This window comes from Oryzias latipes, chromosome 2 (genome assembly GCF_053564925.1).
Source record: "Oryzias latipes strain Hd-rR chromosome 2, Olatipes_Hd-rR_3.1".
Lineage (NCBI taxonomy): Eukaryota > Metazoa > Chordata > Actinopteri > Beloniformes > Adrianichthyidae > Oryzias > Oryzias latipes.
The window spans coordinates 29,497,245-29,522,080 of record NC_136238.1 but is presented as its reverse complement, the minus strand read 5'-3'; the positions used below and the strand labels follow the sequence as shown (position 1 = coordinate 29,522,080).

Below are 24,836 nucleotides of genomic sequence, written 5' to 3'. Positions count from 1 at the left end.
TTTATGAAAATTATTTGCCAGGTGGAAGCCTCAAAATTAGGATGTTCTTAAGCTGTGTTACGATATGTGTGTAGTCCGAAATTCGAGGTTACTTGGGCTCGTATCTTATGAGCCGGATGGAAGCATTAAAAAATTATAGCGTTAGCTCATTCATAGTTCTCAAATGGAAGCTTTTAATTATGGATATCACTTATGCTTTATTATATTATTCCAGTGGAAGCTTCAAACTTGTATGTTAAGTTGTGCCGTCTACTTGCCGCTACTTGGAATGGAGTGGCCCGACGGTCTATGGTGCCGGGTCACATAACGGATCCACCAGATAGTGTGTTCCCTTCTTGGCGTCGTGCTGGAACGGGAGCGGCTCAATGGTGCCGGGTCACACATAGCAGACTCAATAAATAGTATGTTCCCTTCTCGGCATTCTGCTCGAACGGGAGCGGCCCAATGGTCTATGGTACCGGGTCACACATAGCAGACTCAATAAATAGTATGTTCCCTTCATGGCGCTGTACTCGAACGGGAGCGGCCCAACGGTCAAAGGTGCCGGGTCACACATAGCAGATCCACTAGATAGTGTGTTCCCCTCTTGGCGCTGTACTAGAATGGGAGCGGCCCAACGGTCAAAGGTGCCGGGTCACACATAGCAGTCATACTTGTAAGTCTGAATATGGAATGCCTCTGAAACACACTTCATCTGATTACATACTGATATACATTTAATTTCTTTCCAACCTTGATTAAATTGTGTTGGGGGTAGTTATTACCCAAAAGTTTATGGAAATTTCTCTCTCTTGGAATTGCACGGAGTTTTATGCCAAACCAAAGGAAAGTGAAATGCAAAGTTAAAGGAAAGTGAAATGCAAAGTTAAAGGAAAGTGAAATGCAAAGTTAAAGGAAAGTGAAATGCAAAGTTAAAGGAAAGTGAAATGCAAAGTTAAAGGAAAGTGAAATGCAAAGTTAAAGGAAAGTGAAATGCAAAGTTAAAGGAAAGTGAAATGCTTACTTGGAGAAAAGTGAAATGCTTACTTGGAGAAAAGTGAAATGCTTACTTGGAGAAAAGTGAAATGCTTACTTGGAGAAAAGTGAAATGCTTAATTGGAGGAAAGTGAAATGCTTAATTGGAGGAAAGTGAAATGCTTAATTGGAGGAAAGTGAAATGCTTAATTGGAGGAAAGTGAAATGCTTAATTGGAGGAATATGAAATGCTCACTTGGAGGAATATGAAATGCTCACTTGGAGGAATGCGAAATGCTTACTCAGAGGAAAGTGAATGCTAACTAAGGAAAGTGAATGTCAAAGAATGTGAAAGCAACAAGTATGTGGAAGCAAACTAAAGATGTGAAAATAAATATTATTACTACTGCATGAGTTGTCTGACTGAAGTGAGCGACCTTGGGAGCATTTCGGTAAGACAACTCAGGCAGGCTTTACTTAGGCCACTCCCCTAGGGCGGGTCAGTTAATCAACTCACTTGTGCAGCATCCTATTTAAGTCCAGGTGTGTAAGTTGTTCATCCTTCTTTACTGCAGCACTGCGTTCTTTGCCCCACCCTCCTCCCCGGCTTCCACCTGTGAGCTCCGTTAGGGGTAGTTATTACCCAAAAGTTTATGGAAATTTCTCTCTCTTGGAATTGCACGGAGTTTTATGCCAAACCAAAGGAAAGTGAAATGCAAAGTTAAAGGAAAGTGAAATGCAAAGTTAAAGGAAAGTGAAATGCAAAGTTAAAGGAAAGTGAAATGCAAAGTTAAAGGAAAGTGAAATGCTTACTTGGAGGAAAGTGAAATGCTTACTTGGAGGAAAGTGAAATGCTCACTTGGAAGAATGCGAATGCTTACTTGGAGGAATGCGAAATGCTTACTCAGAGGAAAGTGAATGCTAACTAAGGAAAGTGAATGTCAAAGAATGTGAAAGCAACAAGTATGTGGAAGCAAACTAAAGATGTGAAAATAAATATTATTACTACTGCATGAGTTGTCTGACTGAAATTGTATTTCTTCATCTTGAATCCTAAATTGTAAAAGTCATTTTTAAATGATCACATTGCAGTAAAACAGCTGAAAAAGTCTTTAGTTCTCCTCTGAAAGCATTTCCTGACATCTCTAAACTGTAGAGGGGCCTTAAAAAACATGAGGATCCACGAGGCCCAAAATGTCTGAATGTGGCCCTGAAGAGGAGCTGCTGATGGTTCTGCTGGTAGTCTCACCAACATGGTGTCTGTGGGCACCAGGTTGCCCCCCAGGGCCACATAAGTGGCCTGCAGGCCTGTTCTAAAAATAGCACAAGTCACCAGTGAGCTCCATTTAAAGTTTACTTTCATTGTGTTGCTGTTCTGTTTGAATCAAACTTGTATTTATATAGATTTCAAAATGACAATCTCTTCAAATATGGTCATTCTACAGTGTATACATCATCTGAGTTTACAGTTATACAGTCATCTTCCTGGTTTCACATAAACTGATTGAGATTCTGTGTTCATTTCTAAGGAAGGAGGTTGGAGATGAAAAACATTCTGGCCTTTCAGCTTCCAACAGCTGCTTCCAGCTGTTCCTGAATCTTTGACAGAAGTTTGTGTCTGCATGGAGAAATGACAACAGCTGACTCAGAAACGGCTGGAAAACATCCTGAAACGCTGAAGAAGATAAAGAACTGTGGACTGAGGCGCTAAGCTGGACGCATAAATCACTGCAGCATCTGTGGTTCTGAACTGAAGGAGGAACCATGGACTCCTGGTTTCAGACACAGACACAGAGAGACTCTCCTACTACGGTTCAGTCAGTTTCTCTGAATAAATAAATCAAACTCTTTATGCTGATCAATAAAATGTTCTTTACATGTGAATAAATGTTTCTCAGAGCATCAGAAATGAAGGTTTCTGATGAGGAAGGATCAATGACGGACATTCTTCAGCGCGTGAACGTTCAAACATCACTACAGCTGACCCAGACATCCCATAATGCATCATTCATCCCAGCGTTCTGTGGTAAAGTGATGGCTTTGAGCATGTGATGACTCCCACTGTGGAACCATCACCAACATTTTCTCTGGATCTACAGAGACTTTCCCTCTGAGCAGTCGCTGCTGAAAGACATTGTTTCTGCATCTGAGACAAAGTGGAAGAAAAGTGACGTCACAGACAGACTTGGACTAAAACAAAAAAAAGATCCCAGACGCTGTCAGAGTCATGGAAAAGAGGAATTAAAATGTGTTCAATCATGTAGAAGTTAGAATTTGAGTAAAAAATCTGCAGATTTGGTCTTTTGTTCAAACTATGATTTAAATATATGTATGTTGATTTTTCTTTAACATGACTTAATTGATAATCATGGTGCAGCATAGTGAAAATGGGACATTTTTCTTTGAAATGTAGAGATGTGAGGATCATCTGAAAATGTAACTATTACTGAGATTAATAAAGGGATGAATATTGATTTCTGTTTACCGCCTTGATGTTATTGTTGATAATTATTGTGAGAAATGATTAAAGTGAGGAATCTTGTCACTTTAATGAGTATAATCAATCATTATTAATAAATAACCATGTATGACTCAGTATCCATGAAGTAGCTCTCAGTGTAGAAAAGGTTGGTGACCCCTGGTCTTAGGGTTAAAGCTAGGGATGGGTATCTTTAAGGTTTTAACGGTACTACTACTCCTATTGATACTGCTTATCGATCCTGTATTTTAATGATAATCTTATTAAATGTTATTTATTTATAATATAGCGCTTCTCATGCATTTGTGCAGCAACAACCACCGACCAAGCCCTGGTAAAAAAGATCCCCACAAGAAACACTGGGGCTAAAATCATGATGAGATACTAAAATTAAAGCCATAAGATGAATATAAAAAAATAAAATTGAGAAAAAGATGCATAAAGTGAAATTAAATACATAAAATAGCCTATACTAAAACTAACAGAATAAATTAGCAGTTAAAATCAACTAAAAGCTAAATTAAAAAGGTGGGTCTTGAGCCTGTTCTTAAAAACCTCTACATTCTCTGAGGCCCTGAGGTTCTCCGGCAGGCTGTTCCACAGGCGAGGACCATAATGGCAGAACGAAGCCTCCCCATAAGTTTTGGTCCTCACCTTAGGAACAACTAAAAGGCCAGCACCGGAGGACCTCAGGTTCCACGAGGGCTCATGCTTTAAAAGAATGTCATTTAAATAAGAAAGCCCAAGACCATAAAAACATTTATAAACCATTAAAAGAATTTTAAATTTAATCCTGAAACATACAGGGAGCCAATGCAGCAGTTTTATAACCGTGGTAATGTGTTCCCGCCCTCTAGTCCTCGTCAGAACTCGTACTGCAGAGTTCTACAATAGTTGTAGATTTCAAATATACTTTTTGGGTAAACCAGAAAGCAGAGCATTACAATAATCTAAATGACTGAAAATAAAAGCATGCATCCAGGGCTCCGGACTAACTTTTTTCACTAGGAGAACTGTTGCCCCCAACTAAAAAATTTTAGGGGCACAACCAGAAAATTTAGGGGCGCATACCGTAAATCAACATTCTAAACTTCCACTGTATTGTGAATAAAATTAAAATAATTTAAAATACCAATTGATTAAAAGAAGGACTACAAACATTACAAAACATTCAAATAAATATAAAATATAATAACACAGATCATTCGAAGGGGGAGAGGCATGTTAAGATTAAATTGAACTAAACAGAACTCCGACTTCCTTTTCTCCTTTAGTCTCGCTGCAGATTCACCTTCAAGAAGATATTTGTCTCAGTTTCCTTCCCACAGATGTTGGCACGAGCTCGGTTATCTCTAGGCCCCTCCCCCTCCACGCATATAGCCACTTACAGTGGCTTTCCCTATTCTTCTCACACGCAGTGGCCGCCTCACAGACACGCATCACTCAATGAAACGCGAGAGTGTGTTCACGTCTCATGAGTATGTGTGCAAGTGTGTGTGTTTGCGTGCGTGTGCGCTCGCGTCTCATTATTTCATTGCTTATTTAATTGATCATTGACATGCCCCTTCCACGTTTAATGTATAAAAATATGGGACGGGTACGGAGGGTGGGGGAGGCAAATTTACTGGTCGCACATGTGCGACTGGATGTAAAATTCAGTCGCACACTCTCAAATTTTGGTCGCAAAATGCGACCATTTGGTCGCAGTCTGAAGCCCTGGCATCAGCACCTCTGTGCTGGCAAAAGACAGGAACGGGCGACTCTGGCAATGTTTTTAAGATGATAAAATCCTGACATTTTTGATGTGTCGGATAAAATTTAGCTCAGTTTAGTTTCAGTTTAAAAGAGTGTTAACAAGTTCTTTTCTCATCAGGAGACACGGCAATGTTAAGCTGAGTATCATCAGCATAGCTGTGAAAGTCAAAGCCGTGTCTCTGAAGGCGTCCGTCCGAATGGTCAAATGCAGGGCTGCTCATTCCTGGTCTTCGAGATCTACCATCCTGCCTGTTTTCCAGCTCTCCCTGCACTGCTTACTGCTTATTACCTGAACCAGGTGTGTTCATTCAATCAGACTTCTGATTGAGCTAATCAGCAGCTAGCAGGGCTTGGAGATCTGGAAAACAGTCAGGGTGGTTGATCTCGAAGACCAGGAATGAGCAGCCCTGGTCAAATGCATAAAGGAGGGTTCGTTAAAAGCTTTAAGCTGCCATAAAATTCTTTTAACACATTTAAGTTTTAAGATTTATTGCGATTTTCGCCGTCTTTTGCAATATGCGTATTGCAGAGCTAGATATTGCGATAACGATACATTTGTGGTATATTCTGCAGGCCTAAAAAGTGTTTTATTTCCTCATTATGCAACAATGTTTTTTTTAACAAAACATTTTACTTATACATTTTTCCAACTAGAAAAGTAAAATACATGTAAAAAAGAAGTTACTTAAAGAAAAATAAACAGCAATGTTTTGACATATTGCTGTCATGATGGAAATATAAAACACATTAAATAAATGTTTGAGTTCATAAAATCATCCCAGAGTCTCTGCTTCAACAGTGAAAGCTGCGTCTAAGTCTGACACGAGTGTTTCCATCTCTCTGACAGAGTTTGAAGCCACACCCCTTCCCCCGCCTATCTACACCTGTTTATCCTCTCTACTTGTTCACATCTTCTGCAGCAGTAAGTCGTTTTTTCAGTGTCCTAGGAAAGGTTATGTGAAACTGGGGCCCTGTGATGAACATCCTTTCTTCTGGTGCTATACCTGTAGTTGCACCACGTAGAATGCAAAAAAGGGCAGTTAGACTGTCCAATCAAAGAAATCTAGTTCATATCCCTTGCAAGAAGGTTTTGACCAGTCCCAAGGAAACTAATCTCAAACTTGCTGCACTCAATGTCAGATCTTTATGCAACAAATCATTTTTAATCAATGATCTTATCTCTTCTTTTAATCTTGATTTTATTTTATTAACTGAAACATGGCTTGACAAAAACACAGGAAACATAGTTCTAGTCGAATCAACTCCCCACAACTACAAACATGCATCGGAAATACGAGAAAATAAAAAGGGTGGAGGCATTTCTGCACTGTTCAGAGATAATATTGCAACCCGCAGACTATCATTTGGTGTGTTTTCATCATTTGAGTATGTGTCCTTTAAGATTGAGGTAAAACAAACTCCTCCCTTACTCTGCGTAGTCATGTACAAACCTCCTCAGCACAGCCAAAGTTTCATTGATGATTTCACTGAAATGCTCTCAGTTGTGTGCACAGACTTTGATGGTCTAGTCATTACAGGTGATTTTAATGTTCATGTTGATAATGTCAAAATCAAAAACATAGTGTCAAAGCCAGACCTGGAGATACCTATTCATGCATTTGTCTCCAGTAGGTTAGACTACTGTAACGGCCTGCTCACCGGCCTCTCCAAACGAGCTGTAAAACAGCTTCAGTACATCCAGAATGCTGCTGCTCGAGTCCTGACCAGAACCAGGAAGTATGATCACATTAGTCCTGTGCTCAGGTCTTTGCACTGGCTCCCTGTACCTCAAAGAATAGACTTCAAAGCAGCTTTGCTTGTGTACAAGTCTCTCCATGGCCACGCACCAAAGTACAAATCTCTGACATGTTAGTGCCATATGAACCATCTTGTACTCTGAGGACCTCAGGGACCTGCCTCCTGTTGATTCCCAGAGTTAGAACTAAACAAGGGGAATCAGCGTTTCAATATTCTGCAGCTAAAATCTGGAACAGCCTCCCTGAAGGCGTAAGACAGGCCTCTTCTGTGTTCATGTTCAAATCTAGACTTAAAACATTTCTGTTTAGCCGTGTATATGACTGAAAGGTCCTATCTGCACTTTTCTTTCTTTTCCTTCCTTTATTTTTAAATCAATTTTCAAATTTTTTTTCTTTTTTTTTTAAGTAAATTTTACGTTGATTATTTCTATGATGTATTGGGATTTTAATGCATTTTTCTGTTTTGTGAAGCACCTTGAATTACTTTGTGTACGAATTGTGCTATACAAATAAACTTGCCTTGCCTAGAATCCTTTGAATGGTTTTCTGAAAACTGGAAGCTGAAACTAATTTGGACGCCAACTTGAACTTTCTACAGGTCGATCTGTGAACATTTTTCTGACATGAAATGGATCCGTGTTCTAAAATAGGTTGGAGATCCTGATCTACAAGATCCTGATTGAAACAGATCAGTTTCTATCAATCATCAGAACAATCAATTCAATTGATGAAGAAAATCTGAACCAATCATCAGTTTGTTTCAAACATGGCTGCAGACAGAAAATCTTCCAGTGAAACATCAGAAAGTTCTTCACCTGACCCATTCTTCTCATCCTTAAGGGAGGTAAGCTTCTTTACTGACCTCAGAGTCTGCAGTCTGCAGTCTGGACTCTCCAGAAAACCACACAGATGAGGAACTCCTGAATCGTGCAGGTTCTGGTTCCTGCTCAGGTCCAGTTCTGTTAGATTAGACGGGTTTTTCTTCAGAGCTGAGACCAGAGCTTCACAGCTGATCTTTGACAAACTGCAGTCCTCCAACCTGCAATCAGACAGAAAAGTGTGTTCAGGAGCACAGATGCAGCTGGAGGTCAAGGAACTTGGTCCATTCAGTCAGGTGGGACCCGCCCTGTCAGTGATCATCATGAATCATTTATGACTAAATATTTACAATCCAATAGATTTAAAGCTTTGAATTAAAAAATGTCAGATATCACAAAATTAATAAAGAGACACAGGCTGTGTCCAAATTCCTACTGTGAGGACGGAGGACTGTGTCACTGATTCGGGGGAGGAGTTTAACTGGAAACAAGGGGGGGGGGTCGTTCAGGACACAGGGAAGAGGAGACGGAGATGTGACTCCACTTAGCAGATGTTCCACATTTATTCTGTTGCCGATTCATATTCCAAGTCAGTCTGCAAACAACTTAAGATCTTCTCATCACTACACAAATAGCACAAACTGACCTCCATAAAACAAGAAAACTGAGTTTGTCATTATGAACATAAACTAAAAGATCCAAATCTTGCAACCCATTTCATAGAACTTCCGTACCAACGTGCGCTCTAAAAAGAATGTTGCCTGCACCTTAAAGATTAACCCTGAATGATTAATGATCCCCCCCTCAACACACCTGTTTTAACCACCTCGATAAGCTCCTCCTCCAGAATATTTTAACTGACTTTTATCAGGATTGTTGTTTTTATGAAGGGGTTTCTTAACTGTAACTTTAACTGAAATCTAATAAATATTTCAAAACAAACAACAGCCTCTGCCTTGGTTTAGAGCAGAACCTACATCTGCCTTTCTTTAATCTTTTCCTGGGGCTCAGCAGCCCCCAGGTGGCGTTATTGCCTCGCTTTCTCGCGCTCCCACACAGGAAATGCTGCAATCTGCATCCTGGCTGCACGTAAACATGTGGGAATAACATCAGCCTTTATTTTGTTGGGAAACGACTGGAAACACAAATCCATGTGATTGTTTGGACTGAGCGACATTCCTACTTTGAAAAGCTCACACTGCCCCAAAGCCGCTGTGTGAGCTGGTGGCCCGAGCTCTGCCCGGAGACACACTTTACCAGAAGACCCGGTTCTCCTGAGTTCAGGAGCTCGTTCACCTAGAGCTGCGGGACGAATCACAGTCCAAAGTCTCCCACACGTAACAAAGCATCCTCCCTTCCCATCAAACACAAAGTCCGTCTGCTCTGCTCAGAGACACGGTCGCTCGCTCCACTTGACTAATCAAGTGCAAGAGCGGACTACTTTTCTATTTTTTGTTTTTTTGTTAAAGTCACTTCCCTCCGTTTATACTGGATCATCGCAGATGAGTCATTAAATAAAATTAATGAAGTAAAATAACGAATAATTATTTTATAACGAAAAATACCCCCCCCCCCCCCCCCGACGATGTCACCGTCCATCCCAATGGTTTACTGCAAACATCATCAGCTGCCAACTTAAAGGACACCGCCCAACCCTACCATGCTCTAAATAAATAAACCTGAGCTCTCCACAGTCTCCATGTCATCCATACACTGTAAATGACATAAGCACAGACACCGCTCTGTGTAGCTACCAGGCTAAAAACGTGAGTTGGTGGTTCCTCCCACACATGGCCTGACACCTTTATGAAACTCCAGTACATAGAAGCTTAACTCCAACAGCTTCCCATCCTAACTTAAACCACTACTATATGTTCATGAGAAAATAAAAACCGTCAAATTATGCATACCCGCCCAAAGCCATTTTACTCTCAAATTTAGAACCAAAACCGTCCAGTTTCTGGCAACACCGTGGATGTGTTGAGGTGCATAGTCCCCCTAGTGTTGAGGGGTGTGCATTCCACTGTCACGTTCGCTGAAGCATCTTCGATTGATGTAGTCAGGGTGAATCACCTGGAAGCAGAATCAGGTGTTTTTCTGTCAGTCTGCCCCCCCCCCAGTAAATATTTGTTTTCTCAGCAGGTCTTCAGTTTACAGTAAGATAACATGTGTTTTATTGTCTGACTGTTCTTCCGTTCGGTGTTAGTTATTTTACCCTTGTGGTTTATTTTGTCCTGCATTGTAAGTGAGGAGGGGGGCAAGGAGAATGACCCCACTGCATGTCACACTGTTCGAGGAAAAATAAAAGAAGCCAATTCTGCAAAGTTCCTATCTCAAACTTTACAAGCTTTACACTTAGATTAAACCCACACACCCACTCAGATCAGGCCAAAACCAGCAGAAGAAATTGCATCCCACAATCCTTTGCGCTACCAGATCTGACAGCAGACCAATGGGTGTGTGACCGTCAATACAATATATTTAACGTTTTTAGTCTGAAGAAACAGATGAAAGCATTGTGCTGATTTTTTTTTCTAAATGATGGATAGTTTATTTCTGATCTCAGTGCAGCTGTTTTCCTGCAATACCTGCTGTCTTTATGTCTGTCTGACACCAACTAAACCACAGGCAGACAAAGAAAACATTGATGGAAAATAAAGACACGTCATCAAAATGTCTACAACAGTTCATAAAGAATGACATTATTAGCATGAGCTGAGGAATCTAAAGGCAGCGTGATCCTGGTGTTGTGCAACAGACAGCTCTCCACGTGCCCCCTGTTACCTGGCAGACAGAGCCCACCACCCCTCCCCTTTGTTCTAACTCACAGGACGGGAACGCGCAGCTCCACGAACAAGGATTCAAAGGTTACAGGCTGTTACAAACTCTGTGATAGAACATACAATAGGAATCGAATAGTGGACCAGATTTTTTTCAAAGCACTGAGCCGCTGTCACCACCGCCCCCAGGTTAAATTTGCGCACCGGACAATTGCCCGTATTACCTGTGCATAAAACCGCCACCACCGCGCCCCCCCCCCTGGCATCGCCCAACTATTTGAGAAGCACTGTCCTAAACAGAGCAGATCATTACTGACTGAACAAGCCAGATCAGCTTCTCAAAGATGAAACAGTGTTTCTGAATGTCAACCTTTACTGTGACCATAAATCACACACAGTGGGCGGGACTCAAAGCGTTTCCCATGTTGAGGAACGCCTCAGTCTGCAGACTGCAGCCAGGGGCTTCTGGGACTACCGCCGTCCACATTCATGACCACGCCAAAGATCTTCCCATCACACAGTGGCAGTTTTCTCTGTGACCGTAGCTGGAATGTTTCCTGACAGTGACGCTGCTGTGAAAGTGAGTTTATTGTGGCGGAGGAGATCGCCACTTCCACCAGACCATTTACCCCTACAGCCCCCACCTTGGCCCTCTCCTCCCTGATTCATGGGAGAGTGGACAGAGTCATTTAAGAGTCACATATTTGCACCAAACATATCATAGATCATATTTATGACAGTGTTACTTTTGTTTACTTTTCCACTAGTGACTTTACTATTTTATCACTGCCTTAATGTTTTCTAATCTACGTTTGTGGTTCTGTTGTTCTCACATTTCTGTTAAATTTCTGCACTTTTAAATTTTGCACTATAGTTACTTTTTTTCCTATTAGTATTATTATTGAATTCTGCCATTATTAATATACATGTTCCATATGTGATGCATGTTCAATTCAGATTATTGTAACTACTTAATACACTTAACAAAAATATTTGTATTTCCAAGATTATTCTATAATCAAACATTTCAGTAAAAAAGTATCAATATCAATATCCGTGATATTAACCCTGTAAATATTTAGTTTCCTATCGCTTCCCAAATTCCCAGTAAATGAAGCTCTGACCAAAGATCAGTTTTTACAATGTTCTGTACCAGAGACAATGATAAATGAAGATCATCTGTTTATTTAAATTTAAATGTCAAATCTAAATGTGAACAATACATTTTTTATTTCAACATTAAAGTCCAGTTTCTGACTCCCAGACTCTGGTTCCCATGGAAACTGATCCACACAGAGGAACACCCTCAGAAGGAGTCTAGTTAACCATTGGAGAGAACAGAAGACTGAGAGATTCTGACACTCTGGACCACTGATCTCTGACAGACGTGTTGCTGTGGTGCAGCGTGCTGACGCTTAATTCATTCTCTTTAGATTCTGCATTTAATCCTTTATCAAATATTGTTAATCTTATAACTTCAACTTGAACCTGGTAGACTCTGATCCTTGAAAATATTGTCTGCCATTAAACTGATATGCAGCTACAGATCTGCCTCTGCAGGTTTACTCAATTCTTTCATTTCTGCACCAAAACTCTCCTTTCTCTGATTTTCCTCTCTAGTCTGACTCACACTTGTGTCTGTGTGTGTGCATGTGCATGTTCACGTGCTCTGCTGTGTCTGTCAAATGCTTCAAAATCTGAACCTTTTGTTGCCATGGAAACATCTTTGTTCTACAGAAAATCTAAGCAGCTGTTTTCTTCCACTGCAGACTCTTCAAAGAATCAAAGATATTCAATTTGTGGAAAATCCAGAAAATCTTTGAATCCAATCCTTTCAGCCTCAGTGAAGAACAATAAATGTAGAAATGAAGCAACCAGCAGCTTCAATGTTCTGACCTCAGAGTCTGCAGTCTGCAGTTTGGACTCTCCAGTCCAGAACACAGAACCTTCATGGATGAATCCTTCAGGCTGCATTTGCTCAGGTCCAGTTCTGTCAGGTGGGACGGGTTTGACTTCAAAGCTGAGGCCACAATTTCCCAATGAGTCTCTGAGAGTTCACAATATTTTGAAAGTCTGAAGAGAAAGAAAGACAGAAACAGATGATCTTCTGATGAATTCAGGCTGTCATGAAGTTCCAGTTGGACATTTCTCTCTTCATCAGAGCTTCATCATCATCATGAAACAGTCCTCCTCATCAGTCTCTCTCAGACCTTCATCTTTCTTTCATCTGCAGCTGGAGGAGAGAAGGTGGAACTCCATGGAGCTTCATGCTGCCCTCAGTCTGTCAGTGATCTGAGGTCTGAACCCCAAAGTTACCAGTTGAACATCTGGATCACAGAGACTGACAGCTGTCACTCTGACCATGAGGACGATGATGCTTGAATGCTGACAGTTTTTAAATGTTGGTTTTGATTCAGTTTTTGAGAGTTTTCTGTCTTCATTTCCACAATGATATTTTCATGTTTTCATCTCTGAAGCTGTAAACAACAACAGTTCATCTTCCTGTTCTGTTGCAGAACTGTGGATCCAGTTTCCTCCTCAGCTTCCATCATGAACAGAACCACAGCAGCACCAACCGTCAGGCAGAACTTTCCAGAAGCTCTTCCTTGTAGAAAGAGGCTAAAGTGACAGTTAGCTGTGATGCTAAGCTTCATTTTTCAGTCAGAGTCAGAGTCCTCCTCGACTTTGACAAAGATGTCCGTCAAAACATGTCAGGTACCGTATTTTCACGACTATAAGGCGCACTTAAAAGTCTTTAATTTTCTTCAAACTGTAGGGGGCGCCGTATGAGGCAGTGCACCTAATTTGTAGTTGTGGGACTTCAGCAGAGGAGTAGAAGAAGACTATGAGAACCAACTCAGTTTGTCTACTGCTGCTGTTCTCCACAATGACTGTGTATGTGTGTGTGCTGAAATGTTTGTGTGCTGACATGTGTGTACTGAGTTCCTGCGTGCCGTGCTTCTCTGTTTGCAAAAGGAGGGGGCAGACACTCTGTGCGCTCACACTCTCACTTGGCTTTCAGTTTGAGTTACTAAGTTATGGAGAACAGTAATTTTAAAAAAAATGTTTCCTCCTAAAAAACAAAACAGAGATAGGTTCTATTATTAACCCGCTCCGGGGGCTCTGAGGGTTCTACAGAGAAGTAGAACACATCCGTGTCTGAAATAGAAGAACCAAAGAAATCAAGTTTTCTGCTTCTTTTCTTCTTTTAGTCAAACTGTTTCATTCACAGATCAATGATTTATCTAGAAAGAAGATGATGAACAGAAGAAAGAGCATTTTAGAAATGTGCTTCTAGAATGACTGACATTGTGGAAATGAAGACATCCTTTCATTCTGGACCGTCTGCTTTGGGTTCAAACCTTTCAGAAGGTTCTGGATTGGATTTCATTTACACAAATATGATCCTTCTTTGATCTTTAACTAAAAGATCATATGAATGTTAAAAACAAACTGATATTCTTCTTTCATGTTTTTATTTCTAATCATTTTCAAACCTTTCATTCTTTGTAAATCAATCTGAACTCTGATCTGATTTATCATCACAATCACTTCTGGACTCACCTGAACTTTCTGCAGTTCCTCACAGCTGGGATCAGTCTCCGTTTACCCTCATCTGATGATGTGTAGTACTGGTCCAGGCTCAGTTCATCCAGAACCTCCTCTGACATCTGCAGAGTGTAGGCAAGAGCTGAGCAGTGGATCTCTAAGAGTTTCTTCTCTGATTTGTTCTCTGACTTCAGGAACTCTTGGATCTCCTGATGAACTGAGAGGTCCTTCATCTCCATCAGACAGTGATAGATGTTGATGCTTCTGTCAGGAGACACTCCTTTACTGTTGATCTTCTTCAGGTTGTTGATGGCTCTCTGAATGGTTTCTGGACTCTGGTCCGTCTGACCCAGCAGGTCTCCTAAGAGTCTCTGGTTGGACTCCACAGAGAGACCATGAAGGAAGCGAACAAGCAGGTCCAGGTGTCCAGTTTGACTCTGCAGAGATTGCTTCATGACTCTACTCAGAAACTCATCCAGGGATGGGTTCTTCATGTTGTTCTTCAGGAAGTTCTTAATGACCTTTAATGGGTTCTTCATGTTGTCCTCCAGGAAATCCTCCATGACCTCTACCTTCCTGTTGGAGTAACAGTGGAACATGTAGACTGCAGCCAGAAACTCCTGAACGCTCAGATGAACAAAGCTGTAGACCGGTTTCTGGAAAATCCCACACTCTCTTCTGAAGATCTCAGTACAAACTCCAGAGTACACTGAGGCCTCTGTGACATCCAGACCACACTGCTGCAGGTCTTCTTGGTAGAACATGATGTTTCCTTTCTCCAGATGTTCAAATGCCAGCCTCCCCAGCTTCAGAAGAACTTCCCTGTCAGTCTCTGTCAGCTCTGGTGGACTTGTCTGATGTTCCTGCTGGTACTTGTTCTTCTTCCTCTTTGTCTGGACCATCAGGAAGTGGGAGTACATGTCAGTCAGGGTGGTGGGCAGCTCTCCTCTCTGCTCTGTGGTCAGCAGGTTCTCCAGAACCACAGCAGTGATCCAGCAGAAGACTGGAACTTCACACATGATGTAGAGGGACATGGAGCCCTTGATGTGGGAGATGATTCTGCTGGACAGCTCTTCATCTGGGAACCTCCTCCTGAAGTACTCCTCCTTCTGAGCATCATTGAAGCCTCGGACTTCTGTCAGTCTGTCCACACATGAAGGAGGGATCTGATTGGCTGCTGCAGGTCTGGAAGTGATCCAGACCAGAGTTGAGGGCAGCAGACGTCCCTGGATGAGGTTAGTGAGCAGCACGTTGACTGAGGACTTGTGTGTGACATCAGACACCAGCGGACTGTTGTTGAAGTCCAGAGAAAGTCTGCTTTCATCCAGACCATCAAAGATGAACAGAAGTTTACAGACAGACAGCTGTTCTGCTGGGATCTTCTGGAGTGTTGGATGGAACAGCTGGATCAGAGTGAGAAGACTGTGCTGCTCATCTCTGATCAAGTTCATCTCCCTGAAGGACAGAGGAACCACAGCACTGATGTCTTGGTTCTCCAAGCCCTCGGCCCAGTCCAGAGTGAACTTCTGCACTGAGAAGCTTTTTCCAGCTCCAGCAACTCCGCTGGTCAGAACCACTCTGATGGATCTGTGTTGGTCAGGGAGGACTTTGAAGATGTCTGGGTTCTTGATTGCAGTGTCATGGAGCTGGTTGGTCATGGTGGTGGTCTCCAGCTGCATCACCTCATGTTGGGTGTGAGCCTCTGGTCTCAGTCCCTCTGTGATGTAGAGCTCAGTGTAGACCCTGTTGAGGAGCGTTTCTCTTCCTGCTTCTTCAGTTCCTTCAGCCACATGTTCACTTCTGCTCCTCAGACTGATCTGATGTTCTCCAAACATCTCCTGCAGACCAACATCTGCTGAAAGAGCAGAGAATAAAGCTCCTTCTTGAGTGTTCCACATGTTTCCAGAAGAATCCATCAGCAGATGATCAGGCTCTGACTCTATCGAATTACATAAATGCCAAAAATTGAAAGGGCGTAAAGACAACTAAGCGGGCGTATTTAGAAACTGAGTGAGTGAACCTTAAAACTGTGATGGCGCAATTCTAACTAAGCGACCCCGTATTTTACAACTGAACGGCTGAAATCCTAACTGAGCAGTGATCCTGCTCGGTCATTCTCCTTTGCGCCCTCACCTGGATTTACGCTCAGTGTTAAGGGGGCGTTTTTGTCACTAGGGGGCGGTATTCAGGGGTGTGTTTGTCACTTAGGGGCAGGAACCTTTCTGGTTGATCTGATTGGCTGAAATTTGCATGCCAAGCAGCGGGGCGGGACTTTAATAGAAATCGAACAGCGGCTGTAACGTGGATTAAAAGCATTAAAACGATAACAAATGCAGTGAATTTCACATGAGAAAAACATACAGCACAGAAAAACCTGCTGCACTTTCTTAACTTAGTTTTGGGTCGTTGGTTAATGTTTTAATCCACGTTACATCCGCTTTTTTTTTTCTATGATTGCCTCTAACAGGGGGGGACAAACAAGTTTGACACAAACTCTGATAGTCAAAGAGCCACAACACACACTGACCTGCCAGACAAACACACAATCAAAGCCATATTATTTCCCATAACCCCCTCCTCTCCTTACAACAGAGCTGGATTAAACGGCGCCGTTTCAGTTTAGTGTTTTTTTCTGTATTTAACGTTAACACACATACCGGTGAAACGTGCACGCTGGTGTGTGTTTGAAAAAGGCAGCGAGCGCAAAACTGAGTTGGTTGTGATTTATTTTTTCAGTCATCAGTCAGCATTTAAAATCCATCAAAGTCCTCATCTTCTGCATCTGGAACAGCTGGACTACATTTCTATCAAACACGCCGGCTTGGCTTTCCTTATCATCAGAGTCCGTCTCTTTGCTATGCGGCTCCAAAGAACAGTGAAAGCAGACACCTCAGGCCAAGTTTAAGTCCTGCAGTGACAGTCCCAAAGTGTGGCGTAACTCGCCGTTGCTGCGTCCCGGTAAGGGGGGAGATGGACAGCCTTTCACAGTCATCTGCTGGAAGTAGCAGCGCTCAGCCTCTAGTCGATCTTCCAACACAGGCCTCTCCTTTTCCGTGGAAACTCAGCTGCTGCTGCGTCTTCTTGTCTTGTCGGAGTTGGTTTTCCAGCGTCCTCACTTGTGAACCATGGATTCATTATTTTAAATTCTCTGGCAGCTGAGGTTCGATAAGTTTAAAGATCTTCACAGATTCAGACTTCCTGCTTCAATAACTCCTCTGATCAACGTTCAAATGTGTCAGCAAGTATCTCAATCCTTTTCTATTAACACAGAGGGAACCATAAATGCTTTTCTGGTAGTGATGGGACGATGATACCTCAAGGAGTGTATTGACACACTAAACAAACTGTGTCGGCACTGTATTGATACTGTGTTGGTCACCCAATAGTGACCCCTGCAGTAGTTATAAAATCATTGCAGGTAAATACATTCCTTGTTCGTGTAAATGCTAAAACTGAGTTGGTATGTAAAATATAGCAAATTAGAGTGAAAATTTAGAGTTACAATTTTTTAATTTATGTGCACATTTGTCAACTTAACTGTTAAATCATATGAAATAAAAGACAAAAAAGTGATTAGTTTATGAATTTTTATTGAGGAACAAAAGTTTTTGGAGTGTCTTTGCTCCAAGGCGATTTCTTCTCTTACACACCAGCTCCCCAGCCTTGGAAAATACTCTTTCACATGGTACAGACGATGATGGTGAGCAGAGAGTTTTAAGTGCAAGTTGATGAAGATGTGGGTATATTTTCTGGTTCCTTTTCCAATATTGCAAAGGATCTTGGTTTCTGGGTGTGTTTGTTTCTGCCAGGTAGCGTTGGACTTCAATAATGGTGTCAGCTGTTGCGTTCCTCGTCTTCTGGGTCTCTGCAACCTCCATGTCTAAAGTTCTCCAGAGATTGTGCCCTAAAAAAATAGTTAATCATTACTTTACTATCACATGATATATCATTTCACAAAGTGCCACAGAAATGTATTTTCATACCTGAACTGGGTTCTGACCCATGTGAAGAGCTAGGCTCTTCTTCTCTTGGGTCAGGCTCTTGGGACCTCATTTCCTCTGCAAATTCTGACTGCAGTCTCTTCACCGCTTCACTTGCCTTTTGCTGGCTAACAAATCCATTTTTTTTAAATCTGGGATCTAACAGAGTTGCCAGAGTCATCACACTGAGAGATTCCATGCCGCAAATAGCATCAGTTAGCCGCTTCCTCAGGTTTTCAGCCAGTTGCTGAGCAGCTGTTTTTGTCACTGTTGTGGCCTGACGTTGAAGCTCAATGTGGAGCATTCTCATCATGGGAATGACCTTCGACCCAGAGACCCTTTTTTCCTCAGACAGTTCTCTTGTAGCTTGGTCAAAAGGAGCAAGAACCCTGAGCATCTCTTCAATGATCTGACATTCTTCTGGAGTCAGTGGAGTGATGTCAGGTTTTAATGAGGCCAGTGACACCCAGACTGCCTCCTTCTGCTCAGTCATTCTCTCAAACATTTGGTAGGTACTGTTCCATCGTGTTGGCACTTCATTGATTAATTTATGGCCCGGTGTTCCCAGCTGTTGCTGTATTTGAGTGAGCTTCTCTTTAGCAGTCACGCTCGATCGAAAGTATGTCACAATGTGTCGTGTTTTGTTGCGTATTTCAGTTATTGCTGGGATTTGATCACATGATTATCTCACAATTAAATTTAGGGAATGGGCTATACAAATGGTGTGCCGTATTTGCAGCATTCGAGCACATGCAGCCATGTTTGCTGCTGCATCAGTGACAAGACACCTGACCTTTCCTGCTATGCCCCACTCCTCCATGAGGCTCCTTTTAACCGTGGCGATGTTTTCTGCTGTGTGTTTTTGAGGAAAATGCTGCACTGCCAAGACTGATGAATGGAGTTTATGGCTTTCTTTGTCCACATAGTGGCCAGTAACAGCTAGATATGCCTCCATATTCATAGACATCCACATATCAGCTGTTAAAGTAACAGCAACGGCACTCTAGAGATCCTTTTTGGTTTTCTCCTTCTCCTCCTCATATCTCTGGCTCACCAAGTCCTTGATGGTCTGAAAATAACCATACAAATACTGTTACACCAATAAAATATAGTTATATAGTTAGTACAAACATATAATAAAAATTTCTTAAACATACCTTTCTGCTTGGTAGAGCATACGAGGGTAAAATAAGCTTCAGGAGCTCCCTGAATCCCTCATTTTCAACAAAGCTGAGTGGCTGACAGTCTTAGATGATCATATTGACCACTGCCTCATCCACTGCTTGCTTGTTAGGAACTGCAAGCCAAAAGGAACTATTTTGTCAAAAGCTTAATAAAAGGACTGTCATTTTACAAACAATTTCAAATAGACATAAGACGACATGGTGGTGTAGTGGTTAGCACTGTCGCCTCACAGCAAGAGGGTTGGAGGTTCGATACCAGGCCTTGAGCCTGTCTGTTTGCATGCATGTTTTTTTAGCACAATTTTTAGAGAGAATTTCAACATACCTGGGGTACTCTCACGAGTAGCTGCCAATTCTTCATTGCCATGCCGAGCTGTAAAATGCCTCAGCATTGATGAAGTGCTCTTATTGATGTAAGATAGCTCTGTGGAGCAGAGCCGACACTTCACCTACAATAACATAACAAAGTTAATTTATCTGAAAACAATTCAAACCTCTTACCAGAACATTGCATTCACTTGTTAAAAACAAAATAGACACCCTATCTCATGATTACGAGATCAGGATCTCATAATTAAATGATAACATGAATAAAGCAACTGTAAGGCTCTTTAACTGACTATCATATGTATCACAGGTCATTCACTTGATAAACTGATAAAGTGAGTGAATCCAATGCGCCACCTTAAAAAATAGTATATAAAGGAGAAAAAGATTTACCTTGTTTGGCGTCACGAGATCAAAATTATTCCACACCGGGGAAAACTTCCTAGGACGATCCATGATCAAGCAAAACTCCATCCGACAAACCCACGACATGTTGATACAGTTTGTGTCCTTATAAACACACTTTGGCGCGGCACATCCAAACGATACAGTTCCTGTATCGGTCACGTGATTCTTTCTTAAAGCAATACACGCACCGATACGAGGTTTCCCTCTTGAGCTCTCGGCACAGTGCTGATGCACCAGTGTCGCTCGTCCCATGACTAGTGGTTTGTCCCTCATGGTGTTCCATAGATGAACATTCATGGCCAGCACCTGTCTGTTGAGCTGTGATTGGCTCACAAGGCTGATAAATAAAGCAGTGGGAGTTCCATCTAGATGCTGGTTTCCTGGTTTGGCATTGGTGGGTGAGCTTGACATGTGGACCGTTTTTACTAAAACTTTTAATCATTTGAGTCCTTTTACTAAAGTTTTTAAGCATTTGAATTTGCAACATTTTAAATTCTATTTTATATTAACAGGTGGTGGCATGAGTTCTGACCCTGGGGCATGAGAGGTAACATAAGGGTTTGTAAAACATGTTTGTCCCAGGGGAGAACTAACTTATTTTTCTTTTTCAAGCAGAGTTGCCACTGCTGTTTTGCTTAGTGTTTTTAGTCATTGTTTTTAATGTTTTAATCAAGCTTGACACTCTTGCTTTTATCCATTTTTTAATCTGTTTTGTGCTCATTTTTAGTATCTTGGTGTCTGGACCTGGCTGAGGGTGGCTGCCTCCTCCTTTTATCCTTATGGTAGCCGGTGGGTGCCATATTTAGTATTGTGTAAGGGGGACCCCCTTGTTTTCAGCCCATAAATTAGTGGTGACCTGCTCAGGTGCACCTCTTCTGTTTTGTATTTTCTTTTAATCACTGTTTGGGTTGTGGTGTGTTTTTGTGTGCATTTGGGCCCTGAGCAGGTACTCATGGTGAGAGTTGGATCATAGATCTCCCTTGGTGGTGTTTGTGGCTACCCGCCAGTGCAGTGGGGTTGAGGCAATCCTGGAGGCAGCCGCCCTCATGCAGTGTTGGAGAGCGGTCCAACTGTCCGAGTCTATTTTTACCATCTCTTTTAAGGAACTTGTGTCAAGTTTTTAATAAAATGTATATTTTTAACCTCTGAAATCCAGTCTCCATTTGAGGTGCAAATGTAAGAGGGCGTTCGGTCACACTCAGTTAGAATTGCGCCTGCGCGGTTTTAAGGTTCACTCACTCAGTTCCTAAATACGCCTGCTTAGTTGTCTTTATGCCCTTTCAATTTATGGCAGATTTGTAATTCCATACTAACTCACCAGCTCTGGGTCTTTCTGCAGACTGGGGTCCGCTCCTCTTCTTCTCTCTGTGGACACTAAGGAGAAACGTTAGTGAACAACAATCAAAGCAGTCAGTGGGAAGTTCCAGACTAACTCTGATCATGGAGCAGATCCCCTCTGATCTTCAGACTCAGATATTGTGATCCAGACTGTGCTGAATGTGAGCAAATGTGTTTCCAGGTGAAACCAGAGCAGATCTAGTCCATCTGAAGGTCTAAATGATGCGTTAGCTGTGTTTGGAGCTCATGTCTGGACTGAGGTCAGAGAAATGTTCAACTGTTTGCTTCATCCTCACAGACTGAGCTTTGTGTCCTCCAGAGTTGTCCAACTCTTTTCTTTCCTCTCAGACCTAAAGCGCTCACAGCAGATGGTTGACCTTCCTGGATCAATCAGCTGATGTTCTTGATGAGAACATTGTTATTCCTGCTGAGAGCTGAACTCTGCTTTGTTCACTAGAAACTGCTTCTTACTGTGAGTCTGAAGGTCCTGGTTCAGTTCTGAACTCTGGAGGAAGATGTTTGGACCGGTCACTCTTCATGGAGCCACAGCTGGAGGCTGCAGACTGGACTCTCTGTGTGACCTGTTGACCTCTGCAAACACCAAAGCATCAGAGTGTTGGAGGATCTGCTTCTTCATGAACAGCTGATGGACTTTGACATGAACACAGACTGAGCTGTTTAGTCTGGAATAACATGACATGTTTGGATCAACAGTTTCCAGTTGGAGGGAAAATGTTTCAACCAGACTTTTTTCTAGAAAAGCTGATTCCAATTCTCCAAGTAGAAATGTAGAAATTCTGAGAGCAGAAAGTCAAACTAGAACAATGTGATGTTTGGAAAGCATGAAAATCTGAATCCTAGGAGTCTGCAGTGATTCTTCTCATTAGACTGGAGCTGCTGTCAGTCAGAGTCAGCAGTCAACATGTTTTCTTCTCCAACATCTCTGATGTCTCTCAGAGACTCTCAGAAGACTCAACTGAAAAGATCTCATCACACACATGATGCTCCAAGTGAGTCTGATCAGAGAGATCCAGAACTGAACCAGACCTCAAGTCCTTCATCTGAAAACTGTTGATCATCTGAACTAGAATCCAGCCTCCAAAAACTCTGACAAACACTCACTGGTCCACTCCTGGATGGATGTCCTTGAAGTCTGGATTCCAGTTCTTTGATCTGTCACTCCTGAAGGACCCACAGCCGGATCCAGCTCCAGGTCCAGGTCCAGCTCCAGATCCAGGTCCAGGTTGATTCCTGTGAAGAATGAAGGTTGCTGGTGTGAGTCCTGAGCTCTGACATGGAGAAGATCATGGACAGTTGGAGATCTCACCTCTGAGCTTTGCTCTGGTTGTCATGGTTACCATCTCTGCTTTAAGAGGGAGGGGCTCCCTCCTGTGGTTCCTCCCACTGATCCATGCTGCTGGATTCTCTGGATCCACATCAGCTCACACACACCTTCCTCCTTCACCTGCAGAGGAAACCCTCATCATCATCAAAGGAAGCTGCCATCAGCTGCTGCACTTCTGCTCTCCCTCCACCAGGTGGAGACATGGAGCTGCAGCAGCAACATTTCCATTCAGTCACTTCCAACAAACTTCCTGTTTCTACACTTCAGGAAACATGAAGCATCAAGAAAAACAGACAGAAATCAAAGAATGAGGAGAAAACAAAGAAAGACACGAATTCTTCCTCTCAAAGCTCCAACAGAGACGTTCTCATGAACTTTGACCTCCACACAGGTTTGGATGGAGGAGAACAGGAAGGTTCTGGAGTCAGAACTGAAACTTTTGACCTCCAGAGCTTCATGATGGTTTGTGTTTCTGACAGAAACTCTTTCTTCTGTCTGTGTTCTGGAAAGTTCAGACAGGAAGCAGCAGTCAGCTGATCTGAACCACTTTGATGAATCAGCATTTTCACTTCTGTAAACATCAACAGTTTATTCTGTGAAAATCTACAATAAAAACACAATTTGTCTCAATTTTCACCATAAATCGGTGAAACAGAAACTGATCAATAAGTGAGAATTGATCCTCAGTTGTTGATCAGTAATGAGATCAAATCATCAAACAGCAGAGAGATGAGTTTGTAGAGAAAGATCTTCTCTAAACATTCAGAGACAAACAGTCAAGTTAGTGAAGACAAAGTTCAACAAAGAAAGAAAGTAGATTTTCCTGAAAGTTCTTTAGATTTGTCTTTTCTCACCGTGTGAAGCAGCTGCAGCTCAGATCAGAGATTCTGCTTCTTCCTCTTCTGCTTTAATAACACATCACTTCCTCATGTTGTGTTGATTCTGCTGAGTGTTCTATGTTGGACCAATCAGCTTTAGTCTTTCTCCTGGATGTTACTGTTACTTGATCACATGACCTCTGACCCGGTGGCTCCTCTTCCTCACACTGAGCTGCTGTTTGTGAGGAAGATGCAGAGAAGATGAAGGTTGTTGATCTTTCCTCTTAAGTCTCCACGTCTCAGCTCCTCGTCTCGGTTCTGGATCTTCTCCTTGAACTGAAACAAAGTGAATTCACAAAAAACTGTAGATGATTTCCCAGAATACTCTGGGCTCTGAGGGTTTGATTAGGATTCATCTCTAATTTCTGAACACAGCAGATGTGTGGAAAGGGGCGGGACTTCAGAGTGATTGACATGTTGATGCAGAAGTCTTCTTGGAGGTGATCTGCCTCTCAGATGCTGCAGGATGTTTGTGGATCGTCCTGCAGACTCTGGATCCATGGAGACAGGATGAAGATCAGGGTGGATCCTGGTCTTCATCCTGATGCAGTGGGAGTGCTGATCTGACAGGAAGTGAAACAGAAACTGATGGAAGCTGCAGAACCAGCAATTCTGGGAAGAAAGCAGAGGAATCTGGGTCTGAAGGTTCTGACCAATCAGGAAGAAGCAGATCAGGAACCGGCAGAAGGTTGGAGAACAAACGTAGACACTTGGAGGAGGAGCTTCATCTGTGATGAAGAGGAGGGTCATCACAGAGGAGATGACAGAGCAACATTTCAGTGACAGAAAACACTGTTTGCTTTCCTTCAGCTGCAGATGCTGTTTCTCACAGAGTTCCTGTTGGAACCTGCAGCTCCTCCTACTGTGGAACAGGCTCCTCCTCCTCAGTGGGCGTGGCCTCAGATCTTCCTTTTTTTTTTTTTTTTTTTTAACTTGTCCTGTCCAACAGCTAGGCAGACAGATGAGAGCTGAGGGCCTCTTGGGTTGGACATATTTTACTTTAACAAGAGGGGTTATTAATCTTCAGACAAACCAAAGGTATGTCTGAATAAACCCCTTTTGTAATTGAGGCCAAACTTTATTAATTTCAAACATGTCTGAAAATCTTTGGTGTTGGACCGGACGGAAAAGGAAAGAGGGGAAGAAGAAAGAGGGACGTTAGAGAGAGGGGGGGTAGGGGGTGATAATTGGAGGGGAAGGGGGATAAGACCATGAAGCAGCATAAAGCAACAAGTTTACTGGTTGTTAATCATTATGGTAAGGTTCAAATGTAAAAAAAAAAAC

At 42.3% G+C, this 24,836-nt stretch overlaps 2 protein-coding genes across 6 annotated transcripts in view; one reads left to right on the top strand and one right to left on the bottom strand.

Annotated features, from left to right (window-relative positions):
* The window catches only part of LOC144986832 (NACHT, LRR and PYD domains-containing protein 12-like), a 457,161-nt gene extending 433,404 nt beyond the window's left edge, over positions 1–23,757 (bottom strand). Inside the window, exons 1-8 of one of the 5 annotated variants that reach the window (XM_078935133.1) lie at positions 23,529–23,757; positions 22,657–22,794; positions 22,452–22,580; positions 21,801–21,920; positions 21,310–21,365; positions 14,108–15,944; positions 12,440–12,616; positions 7,808–7,984 (exon numbers count right to left, since the gene is read on the bottom strand). In XM_078935133.1, coding sequence (XP_078791259.1) covers positions 7,808–7,984; positions 12,440–12,616; positions 14,108–15,944; positions 21,310–21,365; positions 21,801–21,868 — 2,315 coding nt within the window. In that variant the 5' untranslated portion in view covers positions 21,869–21,920; positions 22,452–22,580; positions 22,657–22,794; positions 23,529–23,757. The remainder of the gene's footprint in view (positions 1–7,807; positions 7,985–12,439; positions 12,617–14,107; positions 15,945–21,309; positions 21,366–21,800; positions 21,921–22,451; positions 22,581–22,656; positions 22,795–23,528) is intronic. The other 4 variants (XM_078935137.1, XM_078935148.1, XM_078935142.1 and 1 more) reach the window with 4 other exon arrangements.
* LOC144987110 (uncharacterized) overlaps positions 1–24,836 on the top strand; it is a 463,057-nt gene that overhangs the window by 173,375 nt on the left and 264,846 nt on the right. The window lies entirely within an intron of this gene.